General features: G+C 40.8%; 1 protein-coding gene across 17 annotated transcripts in view; it reads right to left on the bottom strand.

Annotated features, from left to right (window-relative positions):
* PTPN5 (protein tyrosine phosphatase non-receptor type 5) overlaps positions 1-19,682 on the bottom strand; it is a 77,455-nt gene that overhangs the window by 39,927 nt on the left and 17,846 nt on the right. For all 17 annotated transcript variants that reach the window (XM_077179899.1, XM_077179893.1, XM_077179904.1 and 14 more), the window contains exon 2: positions 14,381-14,491. In XM_077179899.1, the coding sequence (XP_077036014.1) occupies positions 14,381-14,480 (100 nt within the window). In that variant the 5' untranslated portion in view covers positions 14,481-14,491. The remainder of the gene's footprint in view (positions 1-14,380; positions 14,492-19,682) is intronic.

Here is a 19,682-nt window from a genome sequence, read left to right on the forward strand (position 1 = left end):
TCTTCAACAAGAGGAGTCTGGCCATCAAACAAGCTGCAAACCTCATTTGATTCCCAATCAGTCACCCATGTTACGTGCTTGCCGATATGTTCTGTGAATTTCAGGGTGTGCACGAGGCTCTTTGCTGTGATTTAGAAGAGCTTTCAAGTTGCTGTGATTTTTTACAACAGTCCAACAGCTACTGTGTCATAATTGTCTGGCTGCCACAGGGAAGTGCCACAATGATGAGTGAAAATATCATCTGGATAGATTCCAGCTCCTAAGGGCATCTTCAGCTGAGTTGCTGCAGTGGAAATGTCCACCAGCTCCAACTTTTATCACGAAATAAGATGAAGAGAAAATCCTAGGCATTTTATTGCAGCTTCCATAAAACTCAAGCCTAACAAGAGCCAACATCTCCTACTACCTGTTAAATTCTTGTGCAGAAAAGGGCTTCTACTAGCAATGGTGGGAAACATGCTTATCATGATTACAGAGGGTCCAGATTACCCTTAGGTTGAGTTGTACATATAGAAATAAATATTTAATTAAATTAGCAAGGTAGTATTTTTTTCTGTGATTAGAATTCTGGACAGCACATTTTGTAAGTCTTGAAAAAAGAAAATGCCCAGAAGTTTCCTAATTTATTAAATTGATTTCTGAGAAACCACTTCTGAAACTAACTTTCAGACTACAAGAACAATTTTCAGACTAATGTTTAAGCCACTGCTACTGTTAGCAGACAAACTGAGGGCTTGTAAAGAGCTAAATAAAGATTTTGTTTTATTAAACACAATTAATGATTCTGAAAAAAGTAAGCCTGTTCTTCCCTGTGAGAAAGGATCTCACAGGGAGATTAGTTAACATTAACTAATGTTCAGTCTTACTTTTTAGTGATTCTAGTGCAAATCTCTGCAAATGTGCTCGTGCTCTACAGACCTGAAATACAAAGACAAAATCCACTCTCAGAGGGTGAAGTGTAATAGCATTAAAATATCTTTCAATATCTACTTCCACTGCCCACTCCACAGAGAAGCTCACTGCAGTGGTTGCTCTAGAAATAGTTCATGAAAAAATGATAACTGCAGAGGAAAAGAAATATGGGAAAGAGAAAAGTAAAACTCAATCTTCTCAAAGTCCCCTGCTTTCATAAAGTCATTTTTGTCACAAATAATCAATATAATTTGCAAAAGACAATTTCAAAAGGCAGGATGCTAGCCTATGAAGTCATCCCTGGAGGGGGAAGGATACAGCCTGACACCAGAGATTTTGTTTTACTGAAGGGTGAGTCTGGGGGACTTCATTTGATCAATCACCAAACCCTTCCTTTCTGGAAGAAACCAGATGTTCCAGACAGCACTCCTCTCATACCTGGGTCTCTACACACTGATACTGTCTGCTTTATAATATATCTAACCCACTTAGTAAGAGAAAAGGTAATTTACCTGATCCTCTCACCAAGTCTGTAGTCCATAACAGCTCATATGAAACAGAGCTCCTAGGAAAAGGCAGCTCAGGATACCTCAGCTGCCACCACTCTGAATTGGGTGTGAGCCTCACTTAGATGGGAGCAAGAAAAAAAATCCTTGGGCTCTCTGCTCTGGAAAGACAGCAAAGAGGAATCAATAGGAGCCACAAGAAGCAGTAAGGGACTGTCAGATAAAGCAACCATATGGGAAGTACATGGGAGCTACTGTACCATCTGTAGGGTCTGACTGCCAGGGTCCTACACTCATTACAAACTGCTATGTCTCTACTAATAATGGAGAAATTGCTCTTAATTCCCAGAACAAGACTAGTTATGCCTTTGTCCACATCTAAATCATACTCCCACTACTAAGTCAAATACACAATGGCTCTCCTAATGCTCACAGGTCTTAACCACAAGATGTGTTGTTAGGCAATGTCCTCTTTCCTTTTGTCCATTTCTCAAGGCGGCCAGGGCCCTTAGAGAAGTGTTTGCTTCAAAACAAGATGTTAAATATGGTGCAAAATTACAGCTCTTGAGTGAATGCAGACCCTCAGAGGGCAGAGACACTGAATATTAACTTGTAATTCACCCACACATAATTAGCAATTGCCATCTTTCAATCAGGGCTCAATTCAAAGCTTCTTTTGTTTGATTTTGTCTTTTCTCCTTTCCTCTTAACCTTCTTACAGAAGGTCCATCTGATTAGCACTGAATATTGGATACAATTTAATATTTTTAAAAATAAAGAATAGATTTCTTATGCTGGTTTCTTCACTGAACAATTTCAAGTGCCTGGTGATAATTTTGGAGCTGCCTTGAGCTTTTGTAAACAGACGACCACAAGTTGACTTTCAGTGGAGTTGGTTGTCCCAAATTAATCCCAGGCTGCAAGCTCCCTTTAACACTGAAAATGGAAACCCACAAAGCAGCTCTGTAATTCCACAGTTAAAGAGATAAAGGCTCAGACTGCTCATGAATCAGCCTTGCACAGGCAGTGAGAACTGGCAGTGGTGCAGCAATGCAGAGCAAAATGTACAGGCTCGAACTCTCTGAAACAGGATAACCAACTGTCCCCTTTCAAATCCTAATTATAATTTTTGTGCCTTTACACTTTAACTACAGGATATACTTAAATGTGCCTGAATGCATAATCAAAGATTAGCAATAATTTAAGAACCAGACAAACATCCTCTTCAATAAAAGAGTGACTCTGACAATGAAAAGAAACAAGCATATTCTGGTGTCACACACTTTTGAAAGTATTTGCTATTCATGCCACTACAATCTGAATTGGTGTTGCCACACTGCTATTGTTGAAAAAAAAAAGAAGGATATTTCTTTTCTTAATAAATTTTTGAGTACTTCTACAGTCATTATGCTAATACCACTGTGTGTTTCTAATGTCTCCTCAGTGACTGGCCTGGTATTCTTTAGGTATTAGATCTGCTTTCTATCTGGTGAATGAGAAGGTTTGCACCTTGAAGCAGAGGGGTGATTTGCTGGCTTCCTGCCAGGTTCAGATGGGAATGTTTTGATGTCATTCATTTGGGGATAGCCTGCTTTACTAAGTGACTCAAATCTTATGCCTGGAGCCTTCACAAAAAAATCATTTAGGAAAGCCACTATCACATTCATTTCAAAGACATTCTCTTTCCTGAGCAAAGTAAATTATATCAAGACCAGTCCCAACAATCATCTTCAGCCACAAACCTGATACAAGCCCCAAGGGTATTATGCCAAGTATAAGCATTTTGGTTTCTTTCACGCATTTAAAAAGGCTATGCTTGCACAGTTTGGCTGCCTCAGAATGCAACACTATCACTCAGACCCTCGAATTAATCTTTGAAATAAATACTTGTAGAGATAAGAGTGTGGACATCCACAAACAGGACCAATTTTGTCTCTGTATCAGAGCCTTATTTCAACTCAGGGCTACACTGTTATGGGCCCTAATGGAAACTCAGGACAATTAAATAACATTGTTTCCAGTTCAGTACTCTGCTACCTCTGTAACTGCAGTCCCTTCATGTTACAGGCATGCTTAGGTTACTAAAATGTCACAGGAACAACAGTTTTAAGCTGTCCTTCTCCCTAGCTATCACACAGGAACACAAAAAGTGAACAATTCGAGTAGAAAGTGGTAATAGTCCTGGGTCTAGTCTATCTGGGTTCCTGTATGTGCTCATCAACACAGATACACAGCCTTAAATAGTAAACTAAAAAGATGCAACAGCTTGTCTTCTCATCCTCTTCCCAGGGAGGAAACATGCACTGAGCAATGTTTTGTCTAGATAGATAAGCAGACATGCACAAGTTGTTACAGCTCTCTGTTGGAGAAGGTGACGCAAAAAAAGCACATGCTGGTGATGAGCTTTACAATTCTTCCGGGAGGATTTTGCACCACTTGTCTGCAATCCTGATCTTCACTCTACAAAACAACCCAGAGAAACAAACCTCTCATGGACTCATGCATCCCAAGGCTCCACTCCACCTCACATCACACAGCCTCATGTTGAGTCACTGTAGCAAGAGCTGACATTAATCAACAGGTCACCAAGCTGGCAAGCAAACACCATTTTGGGTCATGCATCAGCAGAGCATTTCTACTTCTGGCTCCAGACTTCTGGGATCACAGACAGCCTAGGGATTTTCATTCTGTACTCCAGCAAATGTTGCAGAAATGACAACGATCTGAGGTTGCATGGAAGCAGGTGCAAGTATGCTGCATGTGTGGGAGGCACACTTAAAACCTCCCCATGCTTCAGGTATAAAAGCCACCATAGCGTGTCCTATTCTGAGGATGAAAAGACAGGAATTTAGCTCCTCAACTATGCAACACAAATTTGGACTATTAAAAAACATCATTTTGTCAGGTCTTGATTGGAGCATTTCTTTCTTTTCAGAAGCTCCTGATTTCATAACATTTATAATTCAGGTCACCACAAAGGCACCAAACTTATTCTTACAGACTCCTAGTTGTCCCACAGTTTTGTCTCCATGTTGAAATACGCTGTGTATATTGCATATTTTGGAATTTGAGTAGTCAATTGCTTCCCTTAGGATGCTCTTTCTGAAGTGTGGGTGACAGTATATGTCAATGGGAAGAAAGATTTCATCCACAGAGCTGTATTTCTGCTATGCTATCCAGAACACTTCATCTGCATTAACAGGAGATGCCAAACGCCTCATACCAAGTCTCCTCCCACACTTGACTTCAATATGAAGAATAAAGTACTGAGTAATCTTGTAAATCTCATTCTTAGCTTCTAAAGACCAGAGCAGCACTTCCAAACCACCCCACCTCTGTCTTCCTCCACATTAGCTTAAGATTCTACTAAAAGAATTTCTTTTGTTTGCACCTCTCATCTCCCAATGCCAATTACATACAACAAAACTGCTTGGTCCTTTCCTGAAGGGTTTGTGTAGAAGGTTTTGGTAGCAGGGTGTGGGGGGGCAAGGGTAAAAGGATGGCTTCCTTTGAGAAGCTTCCCCATGTCTGACAGCTCTAATGCCAGCCAGCTGGCCAAGGCCAAGCACATCAGATGGTAGGAATGCTGCTGGGATAATCTGTTTAAGGAGAATAAAGTTAGGGCACAGAAGCAAATGCTGAATGGCTATGGAAGAATGGAGGGAGATTATCTGAGAGGAGCAGCCCTGCAGACACCTGGGTCAGTGCAGGGGGGGCAGGAGGTGCCGGAGCTGGGATTCCCCTGCAGCCTCTGGAGGAGCCCATGGCAGAGCAGGCACATGCCCAAAAGAAGGTTGTGACTCCATGGTCAGCCCATGCTGGAGCAGGGGGGCCTGCAGAGCCAAGGAGAGAGGAGCCCATACTGGAGCAGCCTGCTCCCAAGGGAGCACAGCTGCTGGCAGGAACCCACACTGGAGCAGTTCATGAGGGACTGCAGCCCACGGGGAGGGCTCACACCGGAGGGGTTATTGGAGGAGTGCCCCCCTTGGAAGGGAGGGACCACATGCTGGAGAAGGGGAAGAACTCTTTTTCCTGAGGAGGAAGCAGAGGCAGAAACAACATGAGATGAACTGAATGATAACCCCCATTCTCCATCTCCCTGAACCAATAAGAGAGAGGAGATAGAGAAGCAGGAATGAAGTTAAGACCAAGGAGGGAGGGGTAGGAGGAAGGTGGTTTTGAGACTTGTTTTACTTCTCATTATCTGCTCTGATTTTGATTGGCAATAAATTCAACTAATTTCCCTGAGTTTTGCCTGTGACAGTAACTGGGGAGTGATCTCTCCCAGTCCTTATCTCAACTCATCAGCCACTTGTTATATTTTCCCTCCCTTATGCAGTTCAGAGTAGCAGGGAGAGTGGCTTTGGTGGGTGCCTGGCCTCTAGCAAAGGTCAAATCACCACAATAGCATTATTTATGCTGGAAAGATCATAAAAAGAATGGGAAAGAGCAACATTTTATCCATGGCCCAGGTAGAAGCCCTGTGATCTATTTCAGATATGCTGAGCAGAGGCACAGAAGACAAAAGAGTAAGCAGGGCAGTATCAAGTCCTATTTTTGAGGGATAACTGTAACATCATAGTTCATCCTTTCATCTCCACAGATCTTGAAATGATCTTATCAGCTGAACAGACAACAGCATCCCTAAATCCATATGTGCATCCAATAGGAGTAGCACTTTAGTAGTGTGTAAAAAAGCCTCAAGAATAAAGGAAGCTTCACCTTAGAGCTGTTGCAAAAGCATTTTTCTGTACAGAAAAATAACACAGGCTCTTCAGTATGCTGGCAAAGAACATTCAGAACCTATCAGTACCAGTGAGCACACAGGAAGCTAAAAGAGGCCATTTTGAGAATGCCTGCACATACCTGACAGAAAGAAAAATAACCTATTCTGAAAAATAGGACTGTATTTGTCTTTGTCTCCCACAGAAGGCATACAAAATGGAAGGCATTTAGTGTCTTTCAGGAGTGCCATCCCTCTTATCAAAAGGCTGCAAAATTGGTCAGATAAAACTTCGACCTGTTTCAGCTTGTATGTTGCCTGTGCAAGGAAGTTGGGACCAAGTCTTACAGTCTAATCAGGTTCTCTTCAATTTCTGTAAGAGACCTTTTTGGCATACACAGAGGTAAAGGCATTCAAACTGCTAAAGACTCTGCAAAGCAGCAGCTTTGGACTGTCATTTGAAGGTCAGCCTCCAACATACAGTATTTATTTTTCTATTGTTAAACAACCTGAGTAGAAAGGACTTTTGCTAGAATATGTTAGTTAATTGAATCTGGAACATTAACAGGTTTTTCACAACACTGTAGTATTTTTTCTATGAAAAGCAATGAAAAAATGGTTCTATTTAAAAGTGGTAATAGCTGTAGTCTTTGAACATATGCTTAATGAATAAATCTGTTTGAAAAAAGCCTTGTGTGTATTGGAGGGAGGTAGTATGTTTGTTCTCACTTAAAGTGTGCCATGGTGGCAATCATCAACAGCAAATGGCATCTATTGTTGGGACTAAAAAAAAAATTTCATTTGGCCTTTTACTTTCAGGTGAAATTGCTCTTTTGAATAACACATTCTTTTAGCTAAACAGCTGAGTTGAAAATAAAGCAATAGCAGATCCATGTCATTAAGGACACCTTTTAAACTCTTTGGTAGGTGCAAAGAACCACAACATAGTAATATCCAGGCAGCTTGCTGCAACAGCATGGGGTGCAGCACACAGAAAGCCTACAGCTCACAGGGAAGAGGCATTCAGACCCCATGAGGAGAACAGCCAAACCACCCAGTGCTACCACATACTGCAGTGGTGGGTGCAATCCCAAGGATGAAATTATATAGGATACAGCAAATCATGGGACCTGAGCAGAATAGACTCTGTAAGCTTAAATGACAACCAAAAAACTGGGATGAAAAACACATGAGAACAAACTCAACCTACTGCGTTGCCATTTGCATGAGCAGGTGGATGAATTTAATAAGCCGGTAGATTTGTTTGTGAAATTCAAATGCCAATTCCATACACTGGGAAGTGTGAAAAACATCCACAGTCAAGCTAGAGCTGGCTGGGTATTTTTAAAGGAAGCTTGACAGATGTTGTGAAAATGTACTGCAAAAGAGTCAAACCTGTCAGTATTTACTCTTCTTTTGAAGAGCTCCATGTTCCTCTCATGGAGTGCCTGAATCTCTCCTTTCTCCACTTAAACTGAGAGTTTAAGCTCCTCAGTTCCACTCTGAATGCTCCAAAGGAAGCTTCACTCCCCTTCCTGTTCTATTTTTCAATAACATGCTTGACTATGACTCCCTTTTTGCAACACAGCCAGATCTCAGTTGGAAAGTTCATTTTGTGGTGAAAGAGCCACGGGGAACTCTGAAGCTGCATTCAACCAAATCTCCTGGTGCAACACACTGAACTTGGAAATCTAACAAATCTAATGGGTGAGACCATACCATGATCTTCTCTTCTTTGACAACTCTTCTCAGCTAGCAGGGTTGGGAGACTGCTTCAGCCAAGCACAAGCCAATGCCTGCTCTCCATCAGTGTTTCTAACTTGTCAATCCTTGCAGTCCCTCCTCTCTCCTTTTAGAGTTTTCCTTGTGAAGATACAGAGAAGGCCCAGATCTTAACACAGATCAGAGACCATGTGTAGGTGGAAAGAGATAAGATTAACAAACACAGCAAGTCTTAGGTTCCCAAGATTTCTTTTCCAAGATAGAACAGTGATACAATGAAGAAAACATTTCACCGTTAAAACCCCTAATTCTTGAGGTTAGCACTCCACAACTGCTCACCTCTTAACGCTGTCCTTACTGAAGTACTTTGTCCATTGAGACTTCTTGTACTTCCCCATGGTGATATCACCAGCAGGCATAAGGAAACATGAAACCTCAGTCAGCAAGCTAGTAAGGCAGAGGTCAAGAAACCATGATTTCCAGAAACAGTAGAGGTTTGAGATATGGTGGCAACAATTTCCAAAGGGTGTCAAAATTATCTTCTGTGACAGTCCCTGTTGCTGAAGAACACACTTAGAAAAATAAGTTAATAAAGCTGTTGCATATGGACCATGTGACATGTCAGCAGAGTTCTGTTCTCAAAAATGACTAATTGTTTTACCAGGCTGATTTTCAGCTTATTTCAGCTATGATTAGTTTGTCCATTAATTAATCAGTTAGTCCACCAAACCAAACCAGTGCCCATGAGGCATGCATATAATTTAGTATGTAACAACATGTGCAAAATACTTCACTGTTTTGGATGTCACATCCCTGAAGCAGGGATACTCTACAGTATTTTTTACTTAAAAATGTGTGTTCTACGGCATTAAACTCGGTCCTACAAAACCACTAGACAATCGATTTGCAACAATAAGCAGAGAAAGGAGAAGATAAAACACAGATGGCAAAAGAAGGTGTATGTTTGGGATTAATGGAAAAGAGAATATCTGATAAGAGAGGAAAGAAGGAAAATAAATACAAGGCCATAGAAGAGAAGCCCACAGGAGGAGGAGGAGGAGGAGTGTGAAAAGCCTGACAGAAGGACTGAGTGGAGACTAAAAACAGCATCTGGCAGTAGCTCAACTCAAACAAGGTAGCATATGCAAGAAGTACAGCATACTGAAAACTTCCTTCCTCTTGGGGATTAAATAACCTCAGAATTAAGAGAGAGAGAGTCTTCCCTCCCTCTCCTCTGAAATATCTTGCTCTAAACTCTGAAACAGAAAAAAAAATATGGTTAGACTTTTTGGTGATTGCTATTTCCCAATTACAACTGTGAGTCTTAAAATTTTCAGGCATGAAGCCGCAGAAGTCAGGCACAATTTTGATTCATTTTTCTAGTGGGAAACATGATAGTGGGTTTCTCATGCCTAACAGACTTAGGGCATCAAGAGGCCAGATTTTTGAAAGGCCTAGGAAAATTTTCAAAAGCTCCAATGCCCCTAGATAGAGCCCTAGTTCTGCTGAAACAATAATTGTTCCTCAAAAGATAGGCCCAAGTTTCATTTTCAAAAGCAGCTTAAAAATATGGATTACACTGACAGTGAGAGAACACCACAGGGTTGTTTTTGAAACTGAGACTGACATGGTTTTCAAACTGCTGCCTACCACGTGCTTTTGCTTTCTTTTAATTGTGCCTGTGAATACAGCACACAAATGTGTCTGCTGTCACTCACAATTAAGAAAATACAGGTACAGTTGGGAGAACATCAAATACTACAAACTGGGCAGTGTGAGGACAGCCCCGCATTCCAAATCTTACACTGCAAGTGACGTTTATGCTATTTGCACCTGCACAAAAGCATAGCAAGTCCCACATGGGGAAGAGTTACTGTGCTGGCCAGGGGCTAACAGAACTCCAGTTCTGTCAGCTCTCACAGGGGTGGAACATGGCCTTACAGGTAGACATGCCCAGGAGAGCAATGCAACTTCAGGGTATAACCCCCCGTGCCCCACCTCTTTTGTGTCATGATGCACAGGCTGCCACATCTACATCTGACTGCACAGCAGGAACAAACTACAACCACAGTCCTTCACCCTGTGACCATCTGGAGCAGGGCTGTAACTGGAGTTTGCTGTTGCTCTCCTCAGGTCCATATGCCCATATTTCCTTCACCAGAACACAGGAAGGCAAAAACAAATAGTTGGTGCCACCAGACCTCACTCTAACAAAGCACACCTGGCCAAATTTATATTCTGTGACAGTCTCTATTGCCAAAAAACATGCTTAAAAGGTAGGACCTACACACAGAGGCATGAGCAATGAGGGGACAACTGTCCTAATATGAATGATGAAAGGAGGATTGGCAGAACAGCCCTGAATAATCCCTGGAGGGCAATGACAGCCCAGAGATATATTTTGCTGCCTGTGTAGCAGTGGAGACACAGTGGAATGTATTTTCACCTTGGATTTAGGATACCAATCTCCATAGGGATGTATAGAAAATGTTTTAAGAACCCCAGACTCTGTGATCTACCTTTGAAATACAGCTGCCTGCCTGCTAGAGGTCCTGGATCTTATCATATTAAGTATGTCCCAATGTTTTTTCAGTATATGTTCATCATTCTCTGTACATCATTAAACTTTTCAAATTATATTCTTGTATTAAGGTTTGAAGAGTGAAACCCAGGAACACATCAGCAAATGATTCTGTTGTGTTTTCATGCAGTATGCCTGAAAGGTATAGAAAAATTCCAGCTTTCACTGGAACTTCTTCAGAAAGCAAATAATGAGTTCCCTTAAATGCCATATGAAATCCCAGTGTGAATAGCAAAGTAATACCCTGGGTATTCAACAATAAGATAGCCTTGATGTTGTGACTGCTGTGCTGAGCTAATGGGGCTGGCAGAGGAGTAAACATACATCAGGGAACACCAACATGGTCAAGCCTTTAAATTACAAATGCCAGTTTACCAATTACCTTTACTTAGTGTGAAGCAAGATAATTTTACACAGAGCGCAGAAGGAGAATGAAGATCATCAAGTCAACTCACCGCCTGTCTAGCTTGAGAAAGGATCAAGTGTAAAAAGGATTAACAGAAAAAAATCCCCCAAAACCCAAGAACTTATCCAGCCCTTAATAAAGATATGATAATACTGAAAGAAACTGTATTAAAACTGTTCTAAATCAATAGAACTATTTAAATCAATAGGACCATAGAACTAAAACTGGCACATGATAATTTACCAGACAGATGCTTGTCAAAAAGAATGGACTGATTTTCAATTTAACTCTTGATTGAAATCAGGGTCCCTGACTTGTAGGGAGTGTTCCTTGGCACTGCAAACTGCCTCATCCTCATCATCTCTCTGATTCTTAAATGCTATTAAGAGATTAACTGAGATTTTAATTGGTTTAAGTTTCTACAGTGTTTTGTGTACACTCTGCAGAATAAACTTGCTTTAATAAAGATTTGACTGAAAGGCTTCAAATTCAAACTGTCAACCCAAGTGCACACTCCTTCAGAAATAGCATGTTAATTTTGCTCATCCCCACAGACTCATGTGACCTCTTTCATCTGTATCCTCTTTCCCACCCGCACAAGAGCAGCTCGTGGCTCTGTCGTGCAGCTACAGCAAAACTTTTCAAGCCTCCAGAAACACCATCCAGCTTCATTTCACTCACTCTGGTTTTTGCTTCGTGCACTGTGCTGGATGTGAGCATGCAAACATGAAGCAGTTCAGTGAAATAAAGTGGACTTATGATTATTTAAAATGACCATTTTTCAATCTAGTCCATAATTTTATGGCTTCACCATCTGTATTAACTGGCTGGCATAAACACATTCTAAGAGTTTCCAAAGAAATCTTCCAGAATTTTAATTTGCCCTCCAACCTACCCTAATCAAGCCATGCCTTAGAAGTTCCTCATTAGCTCCTATGCCCTGCAATGCAAGCAATATTTTCTTTGTATGAATGTAATTGATTGCTCAACCTAAGCACTACAACATTGAAGTGACCTTTGGCCACACTCTGCATTGTATTTTATGCAATGCTGAAGTTTATCATTGTGTTTCTGACAGCTGAACTTTTTTTAGCCTTTTCTTTGCCAAATTTGAAACAAGGGCCAGTCTACAGTCCTATGACAATGTCTGGAGAATGATTTCTACTTCAAGCATTCATTGGAGCATCTTCCATCAGATTAAAGAGATGGATTTAAATTTTTTACACCTGAGCCTTTGCTGAAATTAGCATCACTGATACTTTTTAAGTGCCTTTGCATCTTGTGCAGTCTGCTCAGCCACCTCAGACTGAGGCCTTTCCAGGGTAATTTTCATCAAGCACACTTGCCAGGGGTAGCCTCCAGACACAGAATTCCTCCCATGTTGCTTTAGCAATGCTTCCATGCTGGCTCTACCAAGTTAACAGCAAAGTGCATGACCTTCAACTCACATTCAGTTGGGAAGTTTCAGCACAGTTTCTTTGCTGGAACTATTCCACTTTGATGTCACATGTTAAATGATTGTCGATCTTTTCTTTCTCCCCTCCCACACCAGGTTGTTCCAGGCTAAGCTTTTCTGCAAGGCAGAACTACCCACGCCTTACTCTGCAATAAAAACAAAACTGCTTGAAAAACTTCCCTTTGTGTTGCCCACATATAAAGTGTAAGCCAGTATTCACTGCTGGATTAAAGATCTTTTCTATGAACAACCTGCAGGCTCAGTGCATGAACACTGGGTATTTTGGCCTCAAGATGAGAGAAGGGCAGGGTCAAAGACTAAGCAAAGACACAAGGGGAAGAAGTGAAGACCCTTATAAACCAGGAGGAGAAAAAGTAATAATTAATAAATAAATAGTGCTATTCTGCCAGAACCATTCACACATTTTCCCCCAAAAGCAATCATATTGGTGGATGGGAAATAGAAAGTGAAACATGGAAGAGCTCTGAACATACTCAGTAGCCCTAAGAATCATATACTGGATTCATAGCACATAAATTTTTTTTTAGCTATCCAGCTAAAAACAGAGGGGGTGTGGTTTCTGTGTTGGTGGATGGAACAAATTTACCTTAACTCTGTACTTTTAACTACATTTTACTACAAATTTCAGTAAGGGGATAAATTGGATAAGCACAGTGAAGTGACTTCTGAATTCCTTGTTTCGTATAGCAGCAGAATGGTGCTCATGTCTTGCTTTGAAATTAATATAGTCTATAAGTGTCATGTAACAAATTATCATGCTTTTACTTATGCCAAACTATCAAGAATAAGTGCTTTGAGGCAAAATGTGTATTTGTCATTTATTGTATGTTTGCACATGTCCTAACACAATGAGACTTGCAATTATTTTGCATAATTACCCACCACGTCAATAAAAACCTCACCATCTCATTGATGTTTCATGGCCTTGGTTTAACCCTGACCTCAAATGATCTGGACAAGTTTGTAAAAAACACCAAAATGTGTAACACTAACATGACTCTCTGAGCTTACAGAAATGACAGCACCTCCTTTCTGCCTTTCAGTCAAATCAAATGAGGGGCAGACATTGATTTTCAATTGTCCAAATCTGACCCCTTATTTGTAAAGAACATGGGAATGCCCAGGAATAATACCTCTAAGTTACCTGAAGTTTTTCAGGATTCTTGCATAAATAAGATTACACCTCAAAGGTTTTTTTAACAGTAAATTATACATAAAGAACTCATTCCCCCACAGCTTATTTGCATAGAGCACATGCTTTTGCCCTCCAAACGTCCCCTAATGAAGGTTTTCAGCATCCTCTTTCCACAAGCTGGGTCTTCATTGCAGAGGGGAGTTGATACCAAGGGCCCACCCACGTCAGATGCACTGGCTCCTCCAGCATAAAAACAACCAGAAACTGCAACAGTCTGCAAGGAGGTTCCAAAGGCCAGTCCAGGGGCAGCATTAACTGCAACCAGTAAATAAATCAGGTAACCAACCAATAAAACCAAAAAAGGTTTATCTACACTGGATGCAGGATTCAAAGCCCTAGTTGCTCTAAGAGCCCTCACTATGCAGACAGGAAACACTTTCCTGTAAGAGACAGAATATGTTTAGAAACAAGTCCAGAATGGCTTGAAAACACCTACTTCCTTGATGATTAAACAAAACTAATTTATTTACAGTTTACCATGAATCAATTATAAAGAAAGAAGAAAAAATGCTTGAAACAGCTATGGACTGGATTTGAAAGGACTTCCCAAAGAGCTTTTAAGAGACAAAGGCTTAATCCTCTAGGTCACTTTAGAATTCCAATCTAGAAAGAATTGCATAGGCATCAAGTAGACAGTGGAGGTAAAATGGACTCTGAATGATGTGAGAACCACAGCTAGGCTAAAATATATACTCCACCATGAAAAGACTTACCAAAAGCTACCTTCCATGCTAACTAGGCTTTGCAAAATACTTAAAACCTGAAAATTGGGATAAGTTCTTAAGGACTGTATGGCAGTGTTTTTCATCTGTACTGAAGTGACAGCATGATAATTCTCATCTTCCTTGTCTTACTTACCATCTGACTTGCACTCAGTCCTTTCAGTCACATAGTAACTTGGTTCCAATGCCTGCTCCAGGACAGATGGTCCTCTGGGATTATCATTTACGTCCTTCATGCACTAGAATCCTGAAAAATAAGGGAAAATTTTAAGCTTTAACGCTATCAGATGTCTAAGAACCATTCAGGGCTTTTACACACAATTCTTCTTGACAATAAATTCTAAAAGACCGTGACGAGCTGCTCATCCATAAAGAAAGAGTCAACCCACTAATGTGTGGGGTGAGGTGAAACATGGAAAGGAGATCAAATATATTGCCATATTATCATTGTTGAACGTGCTTTTGCTTATTGCCTACGTAAAGGAACTGCAATCTACCAGAACCAAAGGGTACGTACCATAAAATGTTTTAATATTTAAGGAAAAGGAGGCAATCCATAAACTAAGCTCTCTTAGGAGCCATCTGCACCATATGGGAAAAGCCTTCAGCTGAAATCATGACTTCCCATTTCACTAAAATCTCCAAGAGGGCTTAAAAGACAAAAGCCCTTTTTTTGTGAAGGACTGTTGAATGTGTCATACTTATCACACAGTGGGGCTAACTGAACACATAATTTGGGAACAGTCCATCACAACCTCAGAGACCATGTGCCCAACATACCACTAAAAGCATGGCAAAAACATGGGCAGAGGATCGTGCAGGCAGGAGGAAAGAAATTCACCCCTAACAAACTGCAAGGACTTTTTCCTCCTTCACACATTCAGCTAAAGGAGAGGCCAGATATGCCTTTTTTTGTCCAGATGATAAAGTGCTCTGCCTTGGAAGCTTATGTGATTTGTCATCTACTTCTAAAGGACCTTGCACTGTGAACATTAGGCCAGTTCATTCAACCTCTTCCAAAGTCCACAGAGACAAACAAAACTCTTTATATTGATACCAGTACTCTGTGCCTCACAAACCCAATCAAGAAATCTCCTAAGAACATGAGTTTAAAGAGCTAAATTCTGAAGTGTTCTCTCCTACAGAGGTACTGTTAAAATCCTTTGACTAGAAAATCATCTTTCTGGTTCTGAACAGGCTAATAAATCCCAGATTACTTAGATATGCAGACCATATCTCTGCCACTGGGACACAAGGTGCTCCCTGCATATAGAGCAGCACAGTTTTATGTTAAAGAACATTTAAAACTAAGTCACATCCTTAGAAGACACCAGTATACAAGAGGACACCATCTAGGCAAAAGCAAAACAGCAGCGTAATGTGTGAGGCACTCCGCAAAAAAATCTCCTGATGCAATATAGCACATCTTAGAGCACTAAGCTATCCTCTGCTACCCAGGACAGGATTACTAAGGGATGAAACTGGCTGCAAAGGCCTGCATACATGCTGTCTGTTTCACTTGTAGTAATACAAACATTGTAAGTCCAAGAATAAGAATTACTGTCTGTGTACACAGTGAGTCTCCAAACACAATCCCAAAGTTATTCCTAAAACCAGAAAATAATAAGAATACATCATACAGATGGTATTTATACTTTTATAGTCACTTAGAAACACCTCTCCTTCCTTCCCAGGAAAATATTAGCACTGATTATTTTCAGCTAGATGTTTTTGTTAAGTTAGTTTTCTGATGTGATCTCTCCTACCCAAGCTCAAACCAGAAAAGATGCATTGCAGGCGAGTCCCAAAGTCAACCTTCTTTTACAGAGCAAGTGCTACTAAAAACAACTTAAAAGCCCCATGAAAAGATGGTGTGGACAGTTCTGAATCTACCATCAGCACCTCCACTGCCCCTCAAACTTGTCAAGGACATAATTGCTAGTTGTGTGCAACAACTCCTGAGAAACAGGTTTTGTAATGCTCTCATGTCCCTCCAGCAGAACTGCTGTGAGGCGCAGAACCAAGAAGTAACTGGATTTCGTGGACTTTGTGTCTTTTGGCTCGCTACTGAAGGCCAAATTGCATCCTTAAACTGCACCTTATTAGTGATCTAATAAAGGATGTTACACCTTTCTACACAGCACTTCTTGTCTTGACACAAAGGGCTCTGGTATCTGAACAGGTTGCCCCAGCAAGCAAAGGTTATCGCTTCTGCTAAATGGAAATGTAATTAACTCTGCATGGCCTCAGTCCACTGCAAGCAGAAGACAAGAGCTAAGATTCAAGACAAGACAAGATTCAAGCCAGAAGTGGTTTGTACTTTTGAAAAAGCAGAGAAAGAATGTTTGCATTTAGTTACTGTGGTTACACAAGGTAACCCAACCACACACAGTTTTTAGCATAGAGTGTTACAATGACAGTAGCCCCAAATGCTTTCTTTGACCTCCCTTGGTGCCTGCAGTTCACCACAATATTCAAATACTGGTATATAACTGTTTTCTTTACACACTGAGTACAAAGAACTAGGTATCAACATTTCCAGAGAGTCCAAACAAATAAGAATTAATGTTGAAGATCTGTACTCTTCTAGAAATAGAGTGTTGCCTCTTCCTAAACTATGTTCTACTGTTGTATTCTGCATTCAGTGCAGGTGCCTTGCCAGACTTCAGACTTAATTCTTATTAATATAATAAATTATTAATAATAATTTATACTGCCTCCAAACTCAAGCATTCCTCCTCTGCTTCCTCTCTTCCCATTGTTTAATTTAGGGACAGGTGTAGTTTTACACCAGTGAAAGAAATACCCATCTATTGCCTAATATGTCCTGCATTTCTGCCTCTCCAACAGCACGTGAATGATCAAAGGAAAATATCACTAAAGCAAGGCAGGAATCACTCCTGCCTCTGAAATAGGTAAAGGCTTATTTTCAATTAACTTACACCTTGCAGTTGTTATCAGTGCAAAACTAATGCAAAAATAATGCTGAGACCTGGCAGCATTTTACACCTACTATACACTGATGTAGAAGACATCATTCCATCTGCCTTTGACTACAAGGAAAACCTTCAAGGCCAAATAGCTGTGTGAAACCCCTAGAGGATGTGTCATGGAGGACTGAGAAGCAATTGCCAAATTCCTGGTAGCAAATACCCAGAAGCACACTCAGACTACATAGAACCAAGAATGACTTTAGCTTGTGCTATGTATGAGGAAAATCCCAAGTTTTCAAGTTACCAAGTTAATTCTTGCTGAAAACAATGACACGGTCTGCCCAGATGCAAGTAAAAATTGTACACACAATTATATGAATACATACCCTGGCACTGACAGGGTAACAAAGCAGGTTAAATTGCAGGAGCATCATCACAGAACAGTAATGCAATTGCAGAGGATGGAATACAGAATGATAAAATGGTTTATTGCCAGTTTCATTTTTTCCCTCTTTGGGAAGGATATAGCACCTATTCTAAAGGACACATCATTCAGACAATCCATAGCAATGTTGTAAGATGTTTCCTCACTCAATCCACAGCGCCAAACAAGACTATTTGCCCAAAATGAGACTACATGGAGCCACACACTCTCCTTTTGTCCTTACATTCCCTTCTCTCCCTCTTGAGAATGGACAAACTAGAAGACAGGGATAAGACTCTTGGGGCAGAGGAACAAAAAATGTTATTAAAATGAAGTGAGCACATAAGTGGTTTCTGTCTTGGGATCTGAAGGCCAAGTTTAATTAACCACCTGGGTGGAAAGCACAGCTTATATAATGCTGACTATCTGAGGACTGCTGTTGCCATCTTATTGCAGGGGTTCCATACTGTTGTCTCCTTATCACAAAGGTTCCATACCTTCTGGGTGTTTCTCTGGGCAGCTCCTGAGAGCACTGACTCTTTCTCCTTCACAAAGCAGCCACTGACTGCAGCTCCCCTCTCACCCAGCCACCCACTCTCTTATAGCATCTTCTTCTCACTGGTTACAGCTGTGGCCTGTTAAAGTCAGGCCTGCTCCTAATCTTTGATAGTTGGCCCAGCTGCAACTCCTTAGGGGTAAGATTACTTTCTACACTATCTTTATTTTCTTATATTCTATCCCACTACGGGCTGCCATCCCAGTCATTCCACATAACCCCTCCTGCTAGTCCATGTAAGAGCAATTTTTACTGGCAAAACCAATATAAGAGGGACAAGGGATCTGGATGTCAACTTAGAAATCAAGAAAGAAGAAGCAGGCATCTAAAATAGAGTAAATAGAGACCAATCCATATTACACAGGCTACTGAATAGCTCTGTAAGGGAAACAGGGCTTTGTTCCTTCTTAAACTCAAAAATTAGTTTGTCATCAGATAGTTACTCAGTGCTAAATAGATACTGACAGATTCTGCCACTGTCAATGAAAACATGTCCTGGAAAACCTCTGGGGACTTCAGCTCTTCTCTACCTGTACTCTGTAAGTCTGCTTTCCTCAATACTGTATCCTTATGAGATGCCAGTAAAAGGCATGATAAACTTGAAGAAATTCTAACTCTGGGCATGAGAGAGGTTTTTTCATTGAACACTGGATCATCACTGGTTGTGAGGCCACAGCTCTGTATCTCAGTGATTTGAGAGTCTGTCTTTGGTTTCCTGCTTCTCCATTTTTTTCAGATTCAGTTCAAGAGAATGCCCACCATTCTGTGGCTTAGCTCAGAGGGTCCTTAATATTTCTTGACAAATTTGTATGAGTCCACCATTCAAACCATCAACACTTGAGGTTCACTTGGTGTTGCATTTAGCATGACCTAACCTTTCACTGCTGCAGAAACAGAGGGGTTTGTTTCACCCTGTTCAGTTTCCTCTACTGCATCCTATCCCCCTGTATTAGCTATCCATGCAGCAGCAAGGCTGCTTCAGCTTGCAGAACTGACAGAAAATGAATTAATTGGGTGAGGTGTGGATTAGCCATCACTGGGGGAAAGAAAAGGGGACCCTCTTCAGAGAAAGCTCACTGCTAGATTAAATGCTGAGGTGAACTGCACTCTGCTTACAGGACTTCCCTGGGGGTTCAGCTCATTGTACATGCACATGTACATTGTAAAACTAAGGCTAAGCAAGTATCAAATGAAATTCAACTCCTTTGTTACAGCATAATGATTTTTGTGAACACCTCCCACCAATTTTACCCAAAAAAGAGTGATCAAAATGCAATCAGGGCAAAAGTATTAATAAAAAATTAAATAGGAACCCAAACATTAAATACAAAGCATTAAAACAATATTCCCACTGGAACGGAAAAAAAAATCTCTTTCTTTAAAAAGCTATTTTCTAGCCACTAAATAAAGGTAAACTCAGAAAATTACACATGATATGCACAGCCATCCTAGAGAGCATTTATAGCAGTTACTTGAAATTCTGATGTCACTCTCAACAGATACATCAGCTGGTCGTTCTAAAAAC

The sequence above is a fragment of the Agelaius phoeniceus genome, chromosome 6 (genome assembly GCF_051311805.1).
Source record: "Agelaius phoeniceus isolate bAgePho1 chromosome 6, bAgePho1.hap1, whole genome shotgun sequence".
Lineage (NCBI taxonomy): Eukaryota > Metazoa > Chordata > Aves > Passeriformes > Icteridae > Agelaius > Agelaius phoeniceus.